At 41.5% G+C, this 23,283-nt stretch overlaps 1 protein-coding gene across 1 annotated transcript in view; it reads right to left on the bottom strand.

The window, feature by feature from the left end:
* The window catches only part of LOC146621109 (uncharacterized), a 313,936-nt gene that overhangs the window by 219,650 nt on the left and 71,003 nt on the right, over positions 1-23,283 (bottom strand). The window contains exon 5 of the mRNA XM_085368718.1: positions 15,117-15,229. Within this exon, the coding sequence (XP_085224844.1) occupies positions 15,117-15,229 (113 nt within the window). The remainder of the gene's footprint in view (positions 1-15,116; positions 15,230-23,283) is intronic.

Below are 23,283 nucleotides of genomic sequence, written 5' to 3' on the forward strand. Positions count from 1 at the left end.
TGAGGAGATATGAGTCAACCCCTGCAGCTTCCTGTCCATTGCTCCTCTACCATCATATAGTGTCACTCTCCTCTTCCATCCTTCTTTTTGTTTCTCTCGTACCTGTGTGGCTACATCCATTCATTCACCCACTGATGCCCTTATTTGTATTTCTGCTCACCTTTTTTTCAAATTTTCCTGCACTACTACTTGATACTCCTTTAACCCAGCAGACCTGAAAAAGCTAGAATATGACGACAAACTAAACAAACCTAGTCTTGAGAGTGACTGGACAGACAGGGCTATTTGCTCAGTGACATCAATTGGAGGTACAACATCTCTCTGACAAACCGCAGTCACCAGGATTTGGGCCTTGGCTCACCTGAACCTCATATAAAATGGTTTAAATATGGGATTTCCCTGGCTGGTATATGGCACAGTCCCTTTCCCTACTCACCACTGTTTCAACAAATTGCTACATGGACATGGAATACCATCTCTCATCAGCTCCCCACCCACAGACTCCTGCATAGATAAGCCCAAAGTAAAGAATGGGACATGGCATTAATAATTCTCTAGGAAACCTCACCCCATCACTATTGTTCCAGAAAGACATATTTGAACAGGCAGCACCCTTTAAGCCCATGATGTTTATTTTGACTACACACAGTATTAATGTCTATACAATATGCCAAGAACAGTTGATAAGTGATGAGATATCAACTGACACACTTAGATAAACCTGTTTTGGTCCATTTGGCCTGTTAAAGAGACCATGTCCCAAAAGACCTGATGATATATGAGTTTGGTATCATCTGCCAACAAATCACTTTTATGTCATCGCCTCGACTCAATGTTTGCCTCGCTCTCTTTTTGTCTGAGCAGAACAAAACAGAAACAATTCAGGAGGGAGGCAATTTAAAATAAAAATCATCTCCACCCAACCATCTTAGTGTGCCAGTTAGTTTCAATTAAACCTGTTTAACTAGGAGCTTACTTAGCATGGCCCAGGATGTAGTCAGTGTGGAGGGCAGAGGGGCAGAGGGAGGGGCTACAGGGTGTGAGAGCTCAGGGTCTGTGCTCCACATCTGCTCCTATATTAAAGGCATATGGGCTGGACCACGCCAACCACTTATGAGCATGCACGGACCCCCGTCCAGAGCCCAATCAGTCTTGATGGGGTGATGTAATGGACATACCTTGGCCTCCCTTGTCCTTTCAAGCACAGTGCAGCCATAACGCAATCCTGCACAGAAGGCCAGACAACATGCCAACTCACTGTCAACACCTGCCCGTCAAAAACTGGTGGTATGAAGGCACACATGCAGTGGAAAAGAAGGGATGGCGACGGCAACGGGCTGAGATAAGAAAGGAATATAGAGAGAAGGAGAGAAAGTAAAAGCAAGCGAGACGCAGAGAGGGAAGACAGGCAGCCTGCAGGACCGCTGAGGCCACAGAAGGCTGTAGAGAAAAGATGGGAAAAATTACCCGAAAACGAATAGTGCAAAAGTAAAATCTAAGGAGTATCTACCACCAGAACTCGTGCAACTTGTGTTTGTCTTATAGCATGGAAGGTCAGAGAGGAAATGAGAGACACAAAATATGGGTTGGGATGTGGCTGTATAATAATCCAGAACAGGCCTGCTCCTCTACTCCCCCTGTGGCAGAAAATTAGGAGCCTGTGGTACAAGTTGTCCCTTCCACATTTATCAGTGACACCACCATGCCCAGACTCGCACAATTGTGTTTTCATCTATTCCCACAAACAACCATTCATCTTGGCTGTGGTGTAATGGAGAAGAAGCACGGGGAAGGAAACAGGATCAAGGGATCCCACGCTTTGGTGGACAGATATGGTGGAGAGGAAAGGGTGTTCTGGCTAGACGCCTGACTTAGGTGACTGAGAGTTATCTCAGGTTGGAGGCGGGGGGAGCTTGTGTGCGGTTTGCCTTCTCAGAAGGATAAGGTGTAGTCAACTCTGTGGTGACCCAAGAGTTTGTCACAGGGGATGTAATGAGGTCAGATTACAGGCTAGTCCACAGACTGGCTGCAAAAGGTTGGCCCGTAATCCCACAGTCATTAAAGGAATGCTTTGTTAAAAGTGGATGGAGGAGAGAGAAAAAAGATGGAGAGAATGAAGAAGAGGGGGGAATATAAGAGGTGTGTGGGGGAACTCAATAACACTTGATTCAATATGAAAAGCCTCTTGTTGCCACCCAGGAGAAACCCGGCTAGGAAGGATGTGAGGGAAGCCAGCCGAGAGACTCCTACAACCAGGAACAAGACGTGCCTTGTTCCAGGTTTAAGGAGCAAACAGATTAAGATGAATTGATGCAAGCTTAGTGACTTTAGAGAATGGGGAGAGAGAAAAAAAACGCCCACAGATCAATAAGGCTTAGGAAGCAAGCAACCAAAGACGAATCTCAACTCACATTCAAGAGGATAATACTCAATGAAGGAAACACTCTCAGATCTCACATATATCCCTACTGTTTGGTTTAGACTTAAAAACAAAGTGTACAATAAAAAAAATTAACAAAACCAGGATAGCAGTGGGGGGGTGGGGGGGGGGGGGGATTTAAAAACAAAACATTTGAAATTTAACATAAATGTAAACATTTTATGCAGTCGTAGAGGTAAAAGAAAAATTATGAGTATGGACAAAGAATAAAATTTAAACGATGAAACAAGGCTGAACTATTTATACAGACATTGCTTACACATGTGCATTTTTTTTTAAATTTTCACTTCTGTGGTTTGAAAATGCATGTGTCTGTGCACTGTGTACGCTAGAACACACGAGGGGTTTAAAATAAAACATATGCAGATCACACCAAAAGTCCTATTGCCAACAAGTTAACATACATCCAGTGTCCCACAGTGCACTGTGACAGATCAGTGCCTAAGCCGGCCTGGCGGGGCCTGCGCCCTGATGTTTGCAGAGATCAGAGAGAATGATCTGGGTTAACATGGTAATTATACGGCAAAGCCCTGCTATCTCAGGCTGGATCTGAAACTGTTTTTCTCCTCTCTACTCAGATATTTCAGGCCTCCAGTTAGGAGGAGCGACAGCCGTCTTCCAGAGGTAAAGCCTCAAGAGGTGTTCCATCTTAATGGAGGTAAGCACGTTGTGACTACATTTAATAACAAAAATAAAGATCTGCTTTAAATTATTAAAATTTATAGGCTTGTATGAAAATATTTTTTATATTTTTCATATGCTCTGATTTAATAATAGAAAGGCTCATCAGCGGTCTGGTTGTTGTTGATAACTTGAAAGTTAGATTTCAAACTGGAAATTGTGTGTGATAAAAAGTCACATGTGAAATTAACTGTAAAATCAACTGCCTGTTAGCTAGGTTTTATGAGATTATCTGGGCATTGTATATAAAATACCACTGTGCACTATTGAAACCATTAAAAGCAGACTAGTATGAAAGTTAGGAAAGGGCTCATTTAAACTCACCATCATTGTTATTCCTTCCAAAGGAAGAAAGAAGAGATAAGTAAACCATTGGCTGAGGTAATTGAAAAGGGTACCAATTATAAGATTTTAACTGCTTTACATATCATTGGAAACAATCACTGTGTTATTTTTGGAGACAGAAACTTTTAAAAAATAAAATATAGCTGACTTTTGACACTACTGAAATTAGCACATGGTTTGCATCTGGTTTGGTGGTAAAACACAACCTGCTCTTGGACTTCAATTATTTTAATGTGGAAAAATAATAATTGCTCTACCTAGAGAGAGAATTATAAAAATATTAACAGTATTTTGCCTGTATTAAGTTTCGACCAACCAAAAAAACAAAACAAAACCTGGTGGTGGTAGCTATGCCCGTGACTGTTATTTCCCAGTATGTTTATGTTTTTTCTGTATTTATTGTAATGTGTATTGTTTCCGTGACCGCAGGTGTGCCCTTTAACCCCAAAGTCATTAGCCTTTGCCAACTAGGTCTCTAAACTGCACTACGCTGGTGCAAAACACGTGCAGAGAAAACGAGAGGCACAGCGAAAGAGAGAGAGCGGGAAGGGGAAGAAGGCTCCTGGGCCAATTACGGCCCCAAGAAAACAAAGGGCTATATTTCAATGATTCCTCCAGCTGTGCTGTTTATGAGCTGTGTGCTTAGTCTCTGTGACCTTCACCTCCACACTTGCCCTCTCTGAGGGAAAACAAGCTAAAATTGCCTGATGCTCAATCTTTCATTTCCCCTTGTTTTTCTCCCCCCTGTATTTTCACTTTTCTTGCTTTTGCAAGTTGCTAAAAACATACTGCTTATTTGATTCAGGATTTTTTATATTTATTAGGTTAGATATTTTATGGCCTAGCAACTTTAGTGCTAACTTGATGGTATGCCATGTCCAACACAGTCTTAAATGTAAAAGTAAGAAAAAATATAGTTTAATCTAAGGCTTAATGGCAAGGTGTGTGTCATATGTAACCTTTATAACTTTGCTTGTCAGACTCCCTCCCTCTCCCACCAGCACACATACGCACATGTGCACAGACCTCATAAGCAGGGTCTGGGTATCAGTCACTGTGGCCCTTTGACAGGTCTAACCTTCCCAAGCGGCAGGCTACAACATCTTCACTGCAGTCCTATTGACCAAAGCAATAAGCCATTCTATATGGTGTATTAAAGTAATTTTCCACATGCTACCTCAGCACGATCCATTGTTCATGCAAGCTGCTGCTGACCATGAAGACAGGAAGAAGGTGGAAGGGGCAAAAAAAGAAAAAAAAAACCTTCCCCAAGCTACTGGATGAAATTGCAACACTTTGCACAGCAAAACGATAAGTTCTCTGCATAAATGTGTTTTACTTTTTCTTTTTTTTAAATTAAAAACTGTGTGTGTGTGCGTGTGGGGGGGGGGGGGGGGGGGGGGGAGGGTTCTGACTTAAAAGATGCAGTCATTACCACAGTCACTCATGAAGGAATTTTTGGACTGTCAGAGGGAGGTGCCAGCAACACCTAAACGCTTGGAGGCATATGTCCTTACTATTCAAAGAGCATGTTCAAATTATTCCTCTTATATTAGAAAGCAAAAAAAAAAAAAAACGAAAAAGGAGCGGTTCTTTTGTTGGCAAGCACTGGCTGTGTAATATGTTGAGGCCATCTGCGTAGTCCGGTGGCTGCCCTCCCCTGCTCCTCGTGTCAGAGGTGGTGTTGGAATCGCTGTGTACCTCACCCTGGCCTCTGCTGAAATCAGCTCCAGTCCGGGACCATGTGACAAATGATTCCAATCTAGGCTGAGCGCCCTTGACTTGACCCTGACCGCTGTAGACAATAAGGGCAAGCTCAGTCACTGGAAAAGATGTTCTGTGCTAATAAACCCGAGTGCGGACCAGGGTAGCAGTGAGCGGCAGCACGGCTTGGGTGGGAAGGGGGAGGAGGGCATTCGGGGAGAGAGGAAAGGGGGGAGAGTTCAGGTTCTGACCTCTCAGGTGCAGGTTGATAATGAGTCTCCCTGTTTGCTCTGTGAAAATGACCTAAGAGAGATGAAAGGAGCCAGAGCACAACAAAGAGCCCCATTCTTTGCTCCTCTGAAATGGGATCATTCTTGAGGATTGGCTTATGAATGCACTTTCTATTTCATTGGCTTTAAAGGGCACTTAAGCCAAAATACAAACATGTAAAAGTAGTTGGGCTAGATGCTGCCACGCAGCCCCTGAAACCAAGCGTGCACCTCCTCTCGGACCCCACACATGCAAACAAAACAAGCAAACAGACGAATAAAAGTAGATGCTCGCTCGCCCGCATACACATGCATGCAAGGACAAACGCACACATGCCGACAATATCCCAAATCCTGCTTGTGTCTCCCCTTGTCTCCTTAATAAACCCTATAAAATGAGTGTGCTCTTGCCAAGCGTGGTGCCGTAAACATGCCACTCCAGAAAGGTTCTGGGCATCCCGCTAGTTATGCTAATGAAACCCCCACCCTCTTCTGTTTTTCACTCTCTCTCTTATCCTGCTGGCACAGGCTTCACTCTTCCGCAGTACACCACTCCATTGTCATCCCCTGCCCCTGTTCTGCTGGCATCAGACTAGATAATACACAGCAAAACGAAGATCCAAGAACCCTTGTAAAAAAACATGGCAAGAGAATAATATGGTTATTATTTCTTTGAACTCAAAACCAGGCCATTGTTCTTCATTTTTGTGTCCCAATTTGTAGCAAAATATGGTACAAAATATGATTATCTTAAGAATGTGCATGCACGGATGGCTAATTATAATGGTATAAACAACATTTCCAAGGTAAGTGTTAGGAAAGAAACAAGAGAGGGTCATGAAATACTGAACAAAATAACTCTCACTTCTATCTGATAAGCTGTGACAAGCTTTGACACAGCCAGAAAGTAGAGGCAGGACTTCTCGTAGCGCTGATTCTGGTAAAGTGGAGTATATCAGCAGGTTATTTGTCATGGGGACTTTCGGGAACTTAGCGCTTAGAGTAACTTAGAACTTGGAGGCGGAAGTGCTGGGCATGACAGGAACCCCTGAAGTCTGCTGAACTCTGCTGAGTGTCAATCTGGAAACCAGGATTATACCCTCCATCCTCTGGCTCGAAAACACAAAACCCACTTGTCACTGCAGCACAAACTTTTGTTTGTGTGACTCTAAGAGTGAGTAGGTGTGTGAAAATGCACATTTGTCTGTATCTATAAATGTGTGCGTGTGTGTGTGTGCGTTTTCATGCTTCTTCAAGGCCTTGTGTGCATGTGGCTTTCTCAGAGCTGTTGAGTAAGCCAGGCCTCTGACATGTGGATTTGTGGCTTGACTGCAGAGGAGTTTATCACAGATAATTACATAAGAATGTGCTGGAAAAGGAACAAACCACGGACAGTCTGGGCTGGCAGATGCTGAGCCTCGGCCTACACAGTGCCCCGTGCTCCCTGCACTCCAGACTCACACACCAGCCCCCACCGGGCCTCTCTAAGCTTGAAAGGGCAACAGAGAAAACACTGAAATCCTGGAGAGCCCAAATGAGCTTCTCTTTTATTTCTCACCCTACAGCTTCCTTGCTTCTCTTTCCTTCACTATACTTTTCACACATTTAACTTTAACTTCGCAGAACACACAATAGATTTTTTTATATATATATATCGTGTTAAAAATATATGTCTCCAAGTATTAAAAGTGTTAAATAAAAGTAAATATATATATTTTATGGAAGTATGAATAGCCAAAAATAAAGTGCACAAATTGTGCAAACACGCTTGTAGTCTCACCAAGCTTGGAAATTGTGGATTTGCCGAATAAAAACTACTGAAATAGGTTTTGCTGAAGATCCAGCTTTTGCCACCGGCGGTGATCATCCACATTAAATTTGTGTGAGTTTCAAACAGAAGTTGATGTCACCACACAAGTTTGAGGTCTGCACTGAAACCGCAGAGTACACAGCGCCAATGATAAGGAGACTTCAGGGAGTGATTTAAAAAATAGAAGCAGCGCTGAATGCACCCTGGAGGTGAATGAGAAGATGATCTTCAGTTTTCATGGATAAAGTCCCTGAATGACTTTGTAAATGCATACACATTGTTTTTTTGTTATTCAAAATGGATCTTTTGAGGGTGAACATCACCTCTGTTACACAATGCCTTGATCCTGGACCAAGAGAGAGAATTCCAAATTCTGCGAATATTCTCGCTCTGTGATCGTTCCGCCACAAAACTGTGGCAGTGTCGTGCCTTCTATCATCCGGGCTTCTGTAAAGCGCAGAAATGGTCACTTTTTTCTCATGTTATGAACATTCTCAGTGTCAGTGTCTCTGTTGCAGATGGTGCAGTGTGTGTGTGTGTGTGTGTGTGTGTGTGTGTGTGTGTGTGTAGGTGGGGGGGGGGGGGGGGGGGGGCATCTATGGTGTACTGAATTGGAAATGGAAGTTTATAAGGGCACTGGCAAAAACCTCTCCTCTGCCCTCCCAAGATAATGAAAACAGTGTGGCGAGAAGTAAAATGTGACCACTGCAAAACTGAAACCGCACTGAGGTAGCAAGATGAATAACCTTGCGCACCAGCCAAGTGAATTCTGGGTATCAATGCCTTTTCGATTCACTTACTTTTTGTAATCATCAAGGTCAAAAGGCAATTTCTGCAAGCACATAAATAAATAAAACAGGTTGGCAGCAAATTAAATAGAAAGGGGAACAAAGTCACGCCTCTAGCTAGTAATAGAAAAAACAAGGGTAGAAAATCTCACATGAAAGCTAATTTTAGATAACATCTAGCTTTGCCATTTGACTAATTGGAATACACTTCAGTGTTCATACAGAAATGCCATTAGCACTTAAAACATTTTGTGCTAAAGATTTTTGTTATGCAAAGTATTATTTCCTCATCCATGACAGCATCCAAAAGCTGTTGATAGTGAATGTTGTGGTTTAATCTTTTTTTTTAATTATTTTATCATTATATGGCTTTAAAATAACTCTGATTGTAAAAGTTGTATTTTCTTCAGCTGCACTTTTACTTTGTCCAATAAAGCCAAAATGCCATCCCTTAGTCTATTACTAAAGTTACCAAATGTTACCAGTGGCCCCCTTTTTTTAATCAAAGACAGTGTTAACATAAACATGTTGCATACTGACTATCATGGCTAGCTGTTGTCTAATGCTGCATTTGAGATTACGTGAACAATCAGTTTATAGTTATCTGGTCTGGTGTCCCTCTGTATGCTTTAGTTTGTATTTTAAACTTGTCGTTTTAGCCTTTCTTACATGAAACCTGAGGAGGCCTGTTTTTCAAAGTGACTTTCAGGTTATTTTCTGATGGCACAACTTTTCCACTTAATCCAGGAAAAAAAAGACAAAGAAAAAACTCCTACAGGGTAAATTAGTCTTGCTGTCAAGTCTTAAACTCACAAACCCAAGGAGACAAGACAACTCTCCATGTTTTTAGTTGCTCCTATAAAATATCTACAGGAATCCTTAGTTTTTTCTTTCCACCAAATGAGCTAAGATATAAGAGAACTTTATTGACTTGTAATCGTGTGATACTGAGTAGTGTCAGCAACAGCTCAAGGTTATTGTGCGAAATGAGTTCAGGCTCTAAACGGCTCAGCATTGTAAACTAAATCAATACTACCAAATAGTGAGTACTGCCATTTACAGCATGACGCCCGCAGGAATTTCATTCTAGTCATAACTCTCAGCACCCGGCCTTACATAGTAAGCAACAATGGGCCCTTATGAAAAAGTAAACAAGTTGTCGGGGTCGTGCAGTTTATTCCTCAAGGTTGCGTCAAACCCCAACATCCAGCCTCCTACTATAGGGCCAGAGGTCTTGCATTTGTCTGGCTCTTCTGTCAGGGGCAGATCCCTCCTCGCAGTACACTGCTAGCAGAGAGACGGGGGCTTTTATTAAGTGTTGGCAGTAGACAATATGGCCTCCGCCTGTTTCTAGTGCCCCTGATTCTGCTCTCTTGGCACATGATAAGATTCTGAGTCCATTCTGACAAACCATACAGTATATATTGCTTTTGTTCAAGAATCCAGAGCAGTTTCTCAAAAAAAAGAAAAGAAAAAAGGACAGTTTATTACTGTTTAGAAACCTCCTTCCAAGAGCAAAGCAAGCATGCACAAGAAAGAGTAATGATATGTTTTAGGTCAATATTTTATACGATGATGCATTTTGGGAGGCACACCTCTACAAGGCATGTGTGAAACAATGGGTGTCATAACTGCCCCGTGCAGCTTATTAATCTTCCCTCGCCCTATAATCAATCTGTTTCTCCCCTTGCAAACACTGGTTACATTCCTGCGTTACATGAGAGACCATCTTTCACTGTGGCATAAAAGGGTGGCTCCAGGATGCTGATGTCTCTCTCATATGAGGCAGCTAAGACTAACAGTACAAAGCGACTTCCTCGGGATGTTTTTAAATCGATGGCAGCAAGATTAAGCAGGAAAAAGGAAACGGGACATCAACTTTTCTTGTTTGTTTTTTTTCCCCCCACAGCTGATTTGACTAGTCAAATGAAAGCCTAGAAAAAAAAATCTGTAGATTACTTATTGACTACCCAAATAATAGTTTTCTTTGAAGAACAGATTTCCAAAGCTGTGACACAAAGGTATCTTTCAGCGACTGTAAAACCTAGGCAGGGTTCTTATATTAGGATGTCCAATCAAACATATGGTGTCATGCTTACAACTGGGAACCATTTCAGAGGTATGTTGTGAAGTCATACGGTAGTGCTCTGTTAAAATTATTCTATAGAAGACAGCAAGGGGAAGTTGCCACTATTCTTGTCATTCCCCATTGTATAGTCATACTGCAGCAATTATTCAAAATCTTTGATTATCCTCAGAGAAGCGATGCAATCATGGCTGAAAATCAATTTCAGGGACATCAGGAAAAATCAAAAAGCTAGCACAGTGCCAACAGGGCCAAGGGCTTGTGTGAGAGAAGAGAAGGGATTTTTTTCTCATCATCGTTTCGGTTTTCCCTTTGCTGAGGGTAATCAGCCAGGAACACCAGAGAGCTTGCTGTTAGTCAGAGCCAGATCCTGATCCTGTTCAGAGCTGCTAGTGATGTAGAGCCAGGTAGCATCCAATTAGCGCTTAGTGTAACTTAATGCAAAGTACTGGCACTCGGCTCACCGAATCCAACTAGTTGTCATAGAATTTCCACGCTTGTTCTGTCAAATTCACGAACATTTGCTGATTTGCTTTGCCTTCTCAAGGCACCATGGAGTTGAAATAAGACGTTTTCATCAATGCTGTGCTGTGTATGGCCATTTTCTGCTAAAACAGATTGGCCTGATTACTGATGAGACAGCAGGCACGTCAGCGACGGCTGCTTGATGCTTATTGACAACTGTGTTGCTTTAGAACCACATTTACTCCTTTTACATATAGAGCAATTTGTAATGGCACAGGTTCCAAAGCTCTTTAATGGATGTAAATCCAATGAAAAAATTTCATGATAAACTAAAAGCATGTACCATTTTAAGTAAAAGAAGCTGGATATAAAAATTCCACACGTCTTTATGTTCAATCTAGGCATGCCCGCTTGTGTTTAATCAGTCTGGACCAAATGCTGGACTTATCTCCAGCAGCTGAGAGCAGATCGAGTCTGATAATGACATATTTAGAGACACAGCATAAAAGGAAAGCCTACCCTGTTCTTTCGTAGCAGACTGATCTGGTTGATGAAAAGCTCAAAAATATGCCAGAGACATTACAAAATAAGGGATAATGTGTAATATCGTATTTGTCCCAGTTAGATGTGTTTCACTTTCTTTTACTTTTTCTTCCCCTTGACTTGTGCTTCTTGGTCTCAGAACATGAGCAGCTGAGATGAGAGCCTCCACAGACTTCACTTTCTAGTAACACTCAGACATTTGAGTTTTGGCTGTGGCATGTGATGTTTTGTAAAGATGGTGGCTTCCTCCCTCTGTCCTCCTACCTGCCAGGGCTCAATGGGCGGATTGCTGCTACTTGTGTAACAGCATTAGCAGAGGTTATTCAGCAAAACAGTGGAAAATCCACTCCATCATGTTTCCTCATCAGGGATGTCTTCTCTCTGACCTCCACCTCTGTTTCAGTGACTCACACAAACATGGAAGATGGATATGTACCATCTCCTCAGGTTCTGCCAAATTCAACAAAAGACAGGCCTGTCAACCATGAAATGGTCTTTACAGAAGTAATATGGACAAATGTGGATTAGTTGGAGGCACTTTTATCTCTAGATAATTTCGTGACCTTTATTTTTTATTCTAGGTTGTAAAAGATTATTCCGAACGCTATCATAACAACTGGTATAAAAGGAAAATGGTGGTCTATTATCCTCCGTAATTCCTTTCTGGACATCTATCATCATGCTCCCCTCCCTCTACCTAGCATTCATCATAGGACACCCCCATGGTTTTCTAATCTACAGCTTTTGTTTTCTTTTTCCTTTTTCTTTTCTTTTTTTTTGTGCTTTTTCTTGGTTATATCTCCTGTGAATTACTTGGCTCGGAAACACACAGGCAAACACACAGACACACACAGGCAAACTGCTGTCTGGCCTCCGAGGTTCAGTGGGAGCATTAAATACAGGTCAGGGTGACAATGAGGTTGTTGCAAGGCCTTGAGGAGGCCTGGGGGACTCTGCTTATTAGTCCCTGGGCATGACTGTTTGTGTTTGGTGAGTACTAGTGTTGGATAGTAAGTTAATAGAGTAGATGCGCGATGAGGACATAAATGGATAAATAAACTAAGCAAAACAGAACAATCCGACGCGATGCACATGTGCACAGATTTCACATCTGGATATTGGATTTCATGCAATGTTCATGTCCTGTCTTGTTCATCTCCCTCAGAAGTCTGTTTTTGGCTCGAGTCATTTCAATGACATCATAGCACAGGACTGATGGGGAATATTTCTGCATGACATTATATTCTTTTTAATAGCTGCAATTTGCTCTTATTATACACTCTTCTTATACACTCTTAAACAGCCTTTATATATAGCTTAAGTTGTAAAAGCACTGTACAACATATGTAATGAATATTTATCCAATTTTAAGGAAAAGTTTTCTCTTACACTGTGATCGATTTAAATTTAGAAGTATTGTTTTTATTTAATCTCACCCTTTCTTTGGTGATTATTTCATTATTTATAATCACAATAAATTAAATTATATGCACTCCAACTTAAATATACACAATGCACATGCATAACCTTTATTAGTTGAAGCCCAAAATCAGGGAAAAAGATTCAGTTTTCAGTGTAGGCTATGCTGTACTGTACAGTATGTACTATATTCTAATCTATCCACAAGCAGACATGTCTATGCAGCTTCAATCTTTTTCTTTCTTTCTCCATGACAACTTTCATTTCAGTCACATGGGTGTATGCTGTAATAACTCAGTTTTATGTTCAAAATAAAACTGCAATACAGAGGAGAATATTAGTAAATGCTGCAAAGGCGACCCTCAGAGAAATATCCGTTTTCTGCAGTGAATCTTGAGATTGTGTGATGATCTGTTGCAGGTATCTGTTGGTTTCAGAGTCATGCCCTTTACTGTCCCTCCGTTATTTACCCACCAGACATACACAGCTTGATAAATGTTTTGTCTGACCTTCTAAATTTGTTTTCCTTCCTCTTAACTGTGATTTTATTTCCCTTGGACAGGCCAGACACTGTGCGCCTCTCTGTGTGTACGTGCACGTGTGAATGTGTCTGCTCATTTTTTCTTGTTTTTTTAAAGCTTCACCACCCGAAAGATAAAACGTATCTTTTCCTTTTTGAAAATTTTTTTTTTCCATCAGTTCATCATTAGAACGGGAAAAAAAGAAAACACTGTAAAAGCAAAGGAATTCAAAGCTCTACTGAAAGCGACTGGCCCTCCATCTAGTGTGTGTCTACTTCAATCTGTAAAGGGTTAAAGTCGCCACAGGCCAGAGCAGAGTCAACATCGGCCACGGCTTGGCTGGCCTACCCTGCCAGATCAATATCTGCAAATAATAAATTAGCTCCCCAGAGGGGTCGCACTAAACCCTGAGCAACACTGCCCTGGAAAAGTCCACAATTGGTGTGTGTGAGACTCAATAAGCCAGGTGAATGACTGTGCAGGGGCACATCTTTAGCACTCCATAATAGAAAATTAATGGTGCTCAAATCAGTGCTGAGGGCACCCTGAGGGTTACCTAATAGGCCTAGTTAGAACTGTCATCCCTTCCAGAGTCGCCTAAAATATTACATGCAAACACAGGGAGCCACGATGAGAGGGAAGAATGGGAGTGCATTTATGTCTTATTTGTGGTTAAATCAGCTACAGGTAAAAGGTGAGATAGCACTGAGAAGATAAGAAAGGAAAGAAGTCATGATTTAGCTTGGTATAGCTTACCAAAGAATACTAAAGAGGTCTAATTTTGAATTTGGAAGAGGACAGAATCTAACGCTAGTAAAACTTATACGTGTCACCATCAGCAAGGATAATCATGGCACAAACTGTTAAGTGAAACCTTTTTTTACAGTGCACTGTCATCGCTTAATGCTGTCACTCTTCGTATTAGCCTTTTAGCTGTTTATTAGCACAGACTTGCATACAGCTATTTCAATGGCATATGAACAGCCAGGCGCGGCAAGGTCACTTCTACCAGTTTTGATTTCCCCTTTAAGCTACAACATAATAATAATTAGATATTTAAATTTGCTTCATAAAAGCACAGCTCATCTCATTTTAATAGAAAGATTGACTGATGGCCTGAATAAGCACCAAACCGTTGATGTGTATTTCACAATTTTCTTTGTTTCTGCTGGTTAAACGTCAGATATTAGTTATTTCAGTCAGTTGTTGCACAATGTACAATTCACAGCCCTTGATCATACATTTGTCCTGATTATTTATGATAAAAAAACGTTTTTTTTCCCTTTGTGATTATGCTCATTGTCTTCAGTTTTAATGACAAGCTGTAGGTCAAACAGCTGCTCATGTTACCAGAAAAGAAATAAAAAGGAAGACAATGACAGAAAAATGTGAAACAAAATCATTCCAACTTGCTCAATTCAGGCACTATTAGCCTACCATAAAACCATATACCCTAAAGAAAAATTCATATTGCCATATAAACATGGAAATAAATAACAAGAGAGCTAAGTAATTTAAAGTTTTTCTAATATGGTTCTGAATTTTGATACTGTATAATATTTGCAGTGTTCAAGCATAAGCCAATCTAAGGTCCTGTTTAAAAGCAGATCTATATGCCACACAGGCTTGTAATGAGCCTTAAAAGCACATCTGATCGCTTATTCCAGTTGGTTTATTTCCCCGCCCTTACGGAAAGACTGCTGGATTCAATAAACACACTTCTTATTGATCCTAAGTCACACAGCAACACATGCACCTGTCTCACCCACACCCAGCAAGATTTATTACAACTTTATACGCTTGGAAGAAATGAAAAGGCACAGAAATGTAATCAAGTGCACTCCCGCACACACAGACAGTTTAATTAGCCAATGATTTCTCATCAACGTATCCTCATACACGCACAATTTTTCAAACCCTTATTTATCTATGCAATAATATCAGCTGGATGGAATGTGGGGAGGGGTTTTCCTCCTTATCTCTCCTCCTATCCCCCTTAGATCTGGACTTCGGCAAACTGTCTGCTGCACTGACACCGAACTTACCCACATGCCGCCACACTGCCATCCTCCAGAGCAAACAGAGTGTGTCGCTCTCCGCAGGCCACTTGGGATATTTTCAGAGATGATGGAAGATTCTGGAACAAACACGGTGCCAGCTGGAAAAAAAAATAAAGTTCCCAGTGAGGTGAAGAAACACTCTGAGTATCTCTGGGTTGCTGTTATTGTGTAGTTAAGTAGGTATACTCCATCAGTCTGGCAAACATCCCTAAGACAGGCACAGCTACAGCAGATCCTCTCAGTACAGATGAAGACAGAACAACAGGCACAACAGAGGGAACAAGAAAGAAACAGCATATTCCTTTATGGTGCCGAGCTGTGTAGATCTGATGTTTTTAAGTCCCTCTGTGTATGTCTGTCTGAGTGTGTTCATGCCAGTGCCACACGGAAAAAAAAGAAACAGCCTATGAGAAGAAAAGAAAGCCTGGTTCCTCATCATGCGCTTGTTAGCTTGTCCAATCTATGGCAATCAGCACAGTCCCAGGGGTTGAAAGACATGAGATGCTGGGGAAAGGGAAGCCGAGGCTGAGGAAAAGATCAATACCGCTCTGTGAAACAAGAAGTGCGGGCTATTTACTCTCCATTGATCTGATGATGCAGGAGAAACACCTCACTCGGCTATTAAATTGAGAGTATAAGTCTAGTGTGGAGGGCTTTTTTTCCTTCCTCTCTCTGTCTTTCTGTCTTACTTCACCCCAAGGTCAAGAAAAAAAAAAGCTAAAAACATCCACAAACACACAAAAATGGATTGCTTGGGCCAGGGAAAGTAATTAATCTGCATTAAATCTGTCAAGGGAGCAGACACTAACTACCCGTCTTAAGCGAAGTTTTGCTCAGAGCGACTCATGGCAGCATAGGATGGACTACTGGAGGACACGGTGATAAATATAACTGCTAGCCAGGGGCCTGCAGTGCTTCAGATGAGCTACTTTAAGGCTAGGCTTTGCACACTCATAAGAAGCTAAACTAAAAGAACATAAAATTATGCAGGCCTGGTAGTCTAATTAAACTGATGCATTTTGTGTTCAATGTAAACAATTAGCAGGCAGGGAATATACGATATTCTTTCTTCAGGTTTGGTTTCTACAGCCAATATTTAGCATTAGTAGCATTTTAATGCATTTTCAAGAAATCAACAGTTTTGCATCCTGAAATTTTGCAACTCTTAATTTCTGTGGATGTTAACATAGACTAATAAAACCACTCACTATGCTGGAATAAGACGTTTCCACATTGAATTCCCAAAGTTTCACTGAAACTATGTGATGTCTGCTCTCTATCTGTGGTCATTTTATCTCAACTCAACAACATATTCTATGTAAATGAACCAAGCTGCTCTAGGTACTTAACTCTGTGGGTCAATAGATGAGCTTCAGAACACTTACGCATGCTTTCTTAAAGGATATTGATTAAAAAAAACAATTAACTCATTACATTGAAACCTGGAGTGCAATTTCTGTTTTGTTTGGTTGGGTTTGGGATTTGTTTTCTTGCTTACTAGCTGTGAAAGGGAATAATTAATAACAAAAGACGTGACAGCAAGAAGTCACAAATAAATAAATAAAAAGTAAAAATAAGGCATTTAAAGTATTTAAAGTCAGAAGCCAAACACTTTGACTTTTCAGAGCATTTTTTTGGTTTTGAAAACAAAAAAAGAAGAAAAAAAGTTGACCCCAATGATGAAATTATGTTTTACAATTTAACGGTGTGTTATAAAAATACATTTTTGTGGAGAACTGATCGATTTACGACAGATTTTGTCGGTAAAAACCTTTACAAGGTTACAAGTTGGAAGAATTTCCCTAGCATGTGTCCAGTGGCAGAGCTGCTAACGTCCACAAGCTCGGTGTGAAACTCTCTCTCTCCCACCATGCCTTTCTTCGCCTTTCTTCTAAGTCCTCAGAGGAGAAGCCTTATTGACTGTGTGGCTGTATTACAACAAGCAGTCTCTAATGACTCCCTGAAGACCTCTCTATCCCTACTGCCCGCCCGCCCGCCCTCCGTCTCCCTCTCTCTCTCTCTGTCTCACTCTGCGTGCCTCTCCTTCTCTGCCTGCTCTTCAGGCTCCAGTTCAGCAGCTAATTAACCCTCTCTAATAGCGTAGATTACATTAGCTTTGAGCAGCTCGCACCCTCCACCGGACCCGCACTGCCACACAATGAACCCAGCCTTGCTTTACAAATCTCCCCCTTCACAAGAGCACAATTATGAATTCAAACAACTTCTTATCCACACTCACTCATCCAGGGACAGAAGCCCTCCTCTGCAACCGCCCCACTCCTCCCATGCCACCCATCGCCCGGGCCTTCACACAGGGAGTAATGAGAGAACTGAAGAGAGGAGACCACACAACAAGATGGCCAAGAGGGGGAGAGGGTTATTGGGAGGGAGGACCCCCTATTGGGGAAATCAGAGAGGTCACTATAGGTGTTTCATTGGCTGAGCTTACAGAAGCCCAATGATAACCCTCCACTTTAACGTTCGTACTGAAAGGAAAATGGAATCTTAATTACCGCGTGCAGCAAGAAAGGGGAATACCAGGACAAAGCGGAGGTGTACGCATTAAGTAGTCAAAGAGAGGGAATTAAGCCCAAAAATGAATGACTTAAGCCAAAGTTTTCCTTCTATACAATGACAAAAAGGCCAGAATGTGTTCTTTCTCTTTTTTAATAAACTTCCCAGTGGTCAAATTTCTTGATCGCTAAGTTAAATCAATCACTTAAGACCCATCATCTCAAAAAATGCACTCCTATTGGTGTGTACTGTACTGCTACACAGTATTTAGTACCCCGCTGTAGGAATGGCACTATGGCTGGTTAGTCATCTTTGATACAATTCAACTGAGCTGTATAACGGTGCTACCACCATTAAACTGCAGGAGTCCAACTACACTTGGAGCGTTAAAAACCAATGGAGTACCTAGGACGAGATAAAGGAACAGTGAATCAATGAAAAATAGGGTAATTTTTTTGAATCGGAATTTTTTTTTCTCTCTCTCGCTGCACTTACAGTGGCGTTTTATGAATGATAATGAGAAGAGGTGTAAGGGTGGTAAAAAAAAGGGCTAAAAAAGAAATAAAGTATAGAAGAAATGGATGTAATCTGCCCCGTCCAAATGTAAATTGGTACATTTGTAGTGAAAGGACATTCTCATGTTTCTTTGTCCGAACAAGTAATTTTCCCTCCGTCCCTCTTCTATAAGCCTTGCCATAGCAGCATTTTCCACAGCATAGAGCACTCTCTTTTCTATTTCAATAGGACAGCTCATTTGCTAGACTCCGAGCCCAAACTGCTGACTGGGTTTTTCAAGGCTGTGTACTTTGTGTGTGTCTGTGTGGACTAGTGTGCGTGTGCAAAAGCTTGTGCTAAAAGAGAGAGAAAAGCTGCAATGTGAGAGGGAAGGAAAACGTCGAGAAAGAGTGGGAGAGAGAAAACATTGTATCATTAAGCTACTCAGAGATCATTAGATATATAAGGGTTCTGCTATGCAAGGTCAGGTCTGCTGTTTTTCTAGGTCGGCAGAGGAGCAGTAAAACCAGTCTAATCATCCACTTCTCTTTTCTCTCTTCTCCCTGGTGACACTCCCTTCCTCCTCCATGTGTGGATTCCAGCCCAGTTTCACCACACTCCTGTATGTATTTACTAACATTATCAAGGCTCATGAGCCAAGGACACATTAAAGCAAACAACATGCACAAAAAGGCTTTAAGCTAGTTATTGGCCTCGTTACGGGGTAAAGCTCCTTGCGTCCTCATTCGCTTTCAGGATGTACAAGGCTACATAAACAGGTGCAGCATTCTGCCTGACTATCCAATATTTCTCATTAATGCTGTCATTTAAAATAGAGTTTAGCAACTGGCATTGTGCCCCAAGTGATGGGTGTGTTTGTGCTTGCATGTCTCAAAACACCAGCACATGTTACTGAAGACATTTTTCAGCTAAGGTGACAAGGGCATTAACTTTATTGAGAGGTAAACTTGTTTTGTATGTGAGTTGCTGACACGTGCTTTAACTTGCGGATACGTATCAGTATTGTTTATAAGTGGACTACTGCACCGCTCGGTAGTTTCAAGTGGAACTGCTGATTTGAAGGTTGGTGGAGTTATGGCAGTTATAAAACTAATATTTTTAGTAACACACACCATGCAACACACTAAAATTCACTCTTTGAATTGCTTTAAGAGTTTTAAATTTATTTTAACAGTGGTGCTTCAGCACACTCTGCTGGTCATCAGTAGTATTATGATCACTGATGTTAGCTATTTGCTAATATACTGGTATCAGCATTTATAACAGGCAATAAAATAAAAAAGGTAAAAGATGGAAGAAACACCCTTCAGTCATTCTATGAGTGTTTATTTTTCCAAGTTGTGTCCACTAGAGGGCACTCTAGTGGACACAATTTCATGCTTTAGCACACCCTGCTGGTGATATGTTGTAATATGATCAAACTGATTTTCAGTAATGTCAGTTCACTTTCATTGTTCATTTTCTTTTGTCACAATAGGCAACACTGCAAACACAACAACCAGCTGATGTAAGGAGAGTCAGGCAGAGAGTAAACGAGTAATTCATGACTTGTTGTAGGAAAAAAACAAGAATATTTTATCTTAGAAATTATAAATAAGAACAAAAACACAAATTTTATGTTTTACGCACCTGAAAATAGAATTTGAAAAAAATTGGCCCATATATCGATTTTGAAATGACCAAATATCGGTATTGGTCCTAATAATCCTATATCCTAAATTGGGGTATTTTCATAGTCTCTCTGTATTAACTCAAATCACTGGTCATCTTACCACATCTAAAACAACATGATTATGATTAAGTGGTGAATGGTCAAAGCGTTGTGGCTGTTCAGAGTATATTTAACTTTACTAACTGGTGAACACAGTAAAACAATTATCTATTTAAAACCATTCTCAAGAATTAGTAGAGACCAAAATTAATTGTGCACATTGAGCTCATATTTACTAGTTACCCGAAACCTCAATCTACAAGTAACTGGTGAACATAGAGACAGGAAGTAAACCGCTTACCATCAAGTATGCAACTTAAAAGTTCATAACATTGCAGAAAAAAAAATGTCACTTCACACGAGACTGAGGTCCTTACAAGTCCACTGAAGGACACCACGCTGCTAGCCCTGGCGGTAGGAGGCATTGCTGTTGGTAATGTGCCCTGTTCATCAAGATAATGATGGATAGCTTTAAAACGGACCCTCAGCTTTATAGAGATGAATGTCCTGCTTGGCCTCTTACTCAGCACTTTGGCCTTTCCCCCACTCACTGTGCGCTTTATCACACAAACAGCCTCACCGGGGCTAAGATGGAGATTAGCGAAGCCTGTCTTTAAAATGGAGCCTACTAAACATTATCAATCAAACAAAAACTGGTTTCTAAAATGCATCCCAATACGCCTTCTATTAGGAGCATCAAAATGGAGCAGTGATAGTTGGCTGTTTGTGCGCTGTTGTGTGTGGGATGAGCTCAGAAGATCGAGTAGAACAGAGAAAAGGACAAGTGTGTGTGACAGAGAAAATGTGTGTTAAGAATGCCTCTCGTTCCCTTGACCGTCTCATTAGGCTAATGTTTTTTTTTATAAGGCACTTCAAATGCCAAGGCATTGGTGGATTTAGTGTAAACTTAAATTCCATTACCTGGCAGGCATTAATTGCTCACTGAGCCCAGAGATCTTTCCCCTGGGGCCTCTATGTTTCCTCTCTGTCATCTGGCTAACTATTCTGTCTAGACTAACTTAGAGCACCATAATCCACCATGGGGATCAATAAACTGCACATAATTCAACTCCAATAATGAGCTTTCACTTCAACACAAGCGCCAGCACACTTCCCAAGGAACCGGCAGGGGCGTAAAATGATAATGTAATTATTAAAAGGACAGACAAAATGAGTAAGCACTTTCACAGAGAGAGGGAGGGTGAGGCCAGCCTCAATTAGACATACTTAAAGCTATCATTGTTATTCGAGACAAAGCTAATCAAGGAGGAGATACAGGGGCATCCATTTCAGCAGGTAATGGAATGACGCTCGCTGACTCTCCCATTTCCCTAGGCTCATGATGTTATAAAGGCCGCCCTGTAGTCACGCGTGAGTGGGCACTCTTTAATGGAGTGCAATGGATGTGGTTTCCTTTTAGAGATGCAGAGGAGGGGGCTAGAGTGTAAGATTCACATTCTAATAGCAACACATAAAACCATATGTGCAAGGGGTCATTTTGAACCTATAGCTTCCACTAGTTACATTTTGTATCTAATGCAGCTATGAAAAGAGCTTCTATGCACCCTGAAACAGTTAAATCTCTATCATGTCATAACACATCAGGCGCCCACACATGCCAGGCATACACACATCAAACTAGCAGCTGCCGTTTGAGACCAGCATGAGAGATTTGGTGTGTGACAAAGTAAGGTTTAACCTGGGGCCTTATCAGTTAACTAGTGTTTCTCCAATTATATGCATCCTTGAACTCCAGTGAAATCAAGAGAAGCTGGTTTGTTTTTTACACCCAACTGCTCCTAATTCATCTGCAGGCTACAGGAGGTCCATGGTGGATAAATTAGGCTTTTACGGAAGAGTTGCTCCTACTGTTTATCTGCTGGTGACATTTGCTGCATGGCCCCAACTGCACCATAATTACCCCACTTATTCACTAAACAGGAATCATGCCTGGCAGGAACCCCCTGCCACAAAGGTTGCAGGACTTAGGGCTATGTGCAGCCTCCAGAGTTCAGTGGCCATGGCGTCATGAAAGGACTCCATTCATTTGAACATCAGCATGGGCTCACTTTAGCATGGCATAGAAGAAGATGGGGGCTAAACTGACTCGCCTGAATAGCCGGAACAAAGAGCATCATGGCTGATGACGATGATGAATTTACATTTGACTGCACATGCTTTTCTAACGCACAGCACACCTTGGCACGCCGTGAATGTCACAGTTCCCATAGTGGACTGGCATTTTCGAGAGGATTCTTCTTGCCCCTGGAGCCAGCATACTGAGAGTTGATAGCTATACATATCCCAGCGAGGTAGACGCCAAGGGACAAAGAAAAGAGTTGAAAATAGACATCTTGATGGTTCTATTAACTGTCATCATTAAAAATGTACTCTGTATTCTCAGTGTCTAATTTGTAAAATGCAATGAAATCCTACATTAGGACATTATCTTATCCCCTGACATTTTAGATTACGATACTCATTGTTCAGAAAACATGGCCAAATACAGCAAAACTAGGGAAAAGCCAATTAAAACTAGGAACAGTGCTTTTCCGTTGCTTATTGTGCAGCTCTTCAGCTGCCTAGAGTTCTGCATAGTCTTATCTGTCAAAGATAGTAAGCACAGATGGATGACAAGTGACAAAGGGATATTTGGTTGAGGTTGTGCAGTAATGAGTGTCACGTGACTCCTGCACTCGAATTTCAGACGGCCTCCCCTGATCCTAAAACTGCAATCAACACTGGGCCATCTGCAACGCTGCAAATTAGCATAATTGGTGTACATTACACGCTTATAGAGAGTACATTTTTATCCACAATTCTTTGTCCTTAACAAGATGAGCTCTGGAGATACTGGGAGAGAGAAACTGTTGATTAGACACAGAGAGCTTGAGCAGACAGCGAGGCTTGTCTTCGTGAAAATAGACGAACTGACGATCGGAGTTTGGTGAACGGCCAGGTGTTAGGGCCAGAGTGCAAGTAGGCCAGCATGCAGCAGAGATGAGCACCTTCAACCACACCTGGAACCGGGGCTTAGGTGATCGACAGGCTGGCCATCTTGTCAGACAGCTCGCAGACTGAATGCAGTCAACACTTAGGCCTCTTCCAGCTGCTCTTCCAGAATAAATTGAACTTGATTAGAATTAATCACACTCAACCTCGTGCAATTTGCAAATATCGGGGAAAATATTCAAGGAAATCTGCTTGGAAGATTGCAAGCAGTGAAACAAAAGGAAAATATGACTGTAGCAGCGCAACTTGACTTGACAACGTGCTTTGGCTGACAGAATGTTTTAACTAAAAAGACAGATGGAGACATTCGGTTGCATGAGAAACCAAATTAATTTGATATGTGAACTCTGTACAAATGAGCAAATACTGCAACAAAACATTTGCACTATTGAAGGGTTG

This window comes from Diplotaxodon limnothrissa, linkage group LG12 (genome assembly GCF_057381915.1).
Source record: "Diplotaxodon limnothrissa isolate DT_005_m linkage group LG12, D_limnothrissa_male_GT1.1, whole genome shotgun sequence".
Lineage (NCBI taxonomy): Eukaryota > Metazoa > Chordata > Actinopteri > Cichliformes > Cichlidae > Diplotaxodon > Diplotaxodon limnothrissa.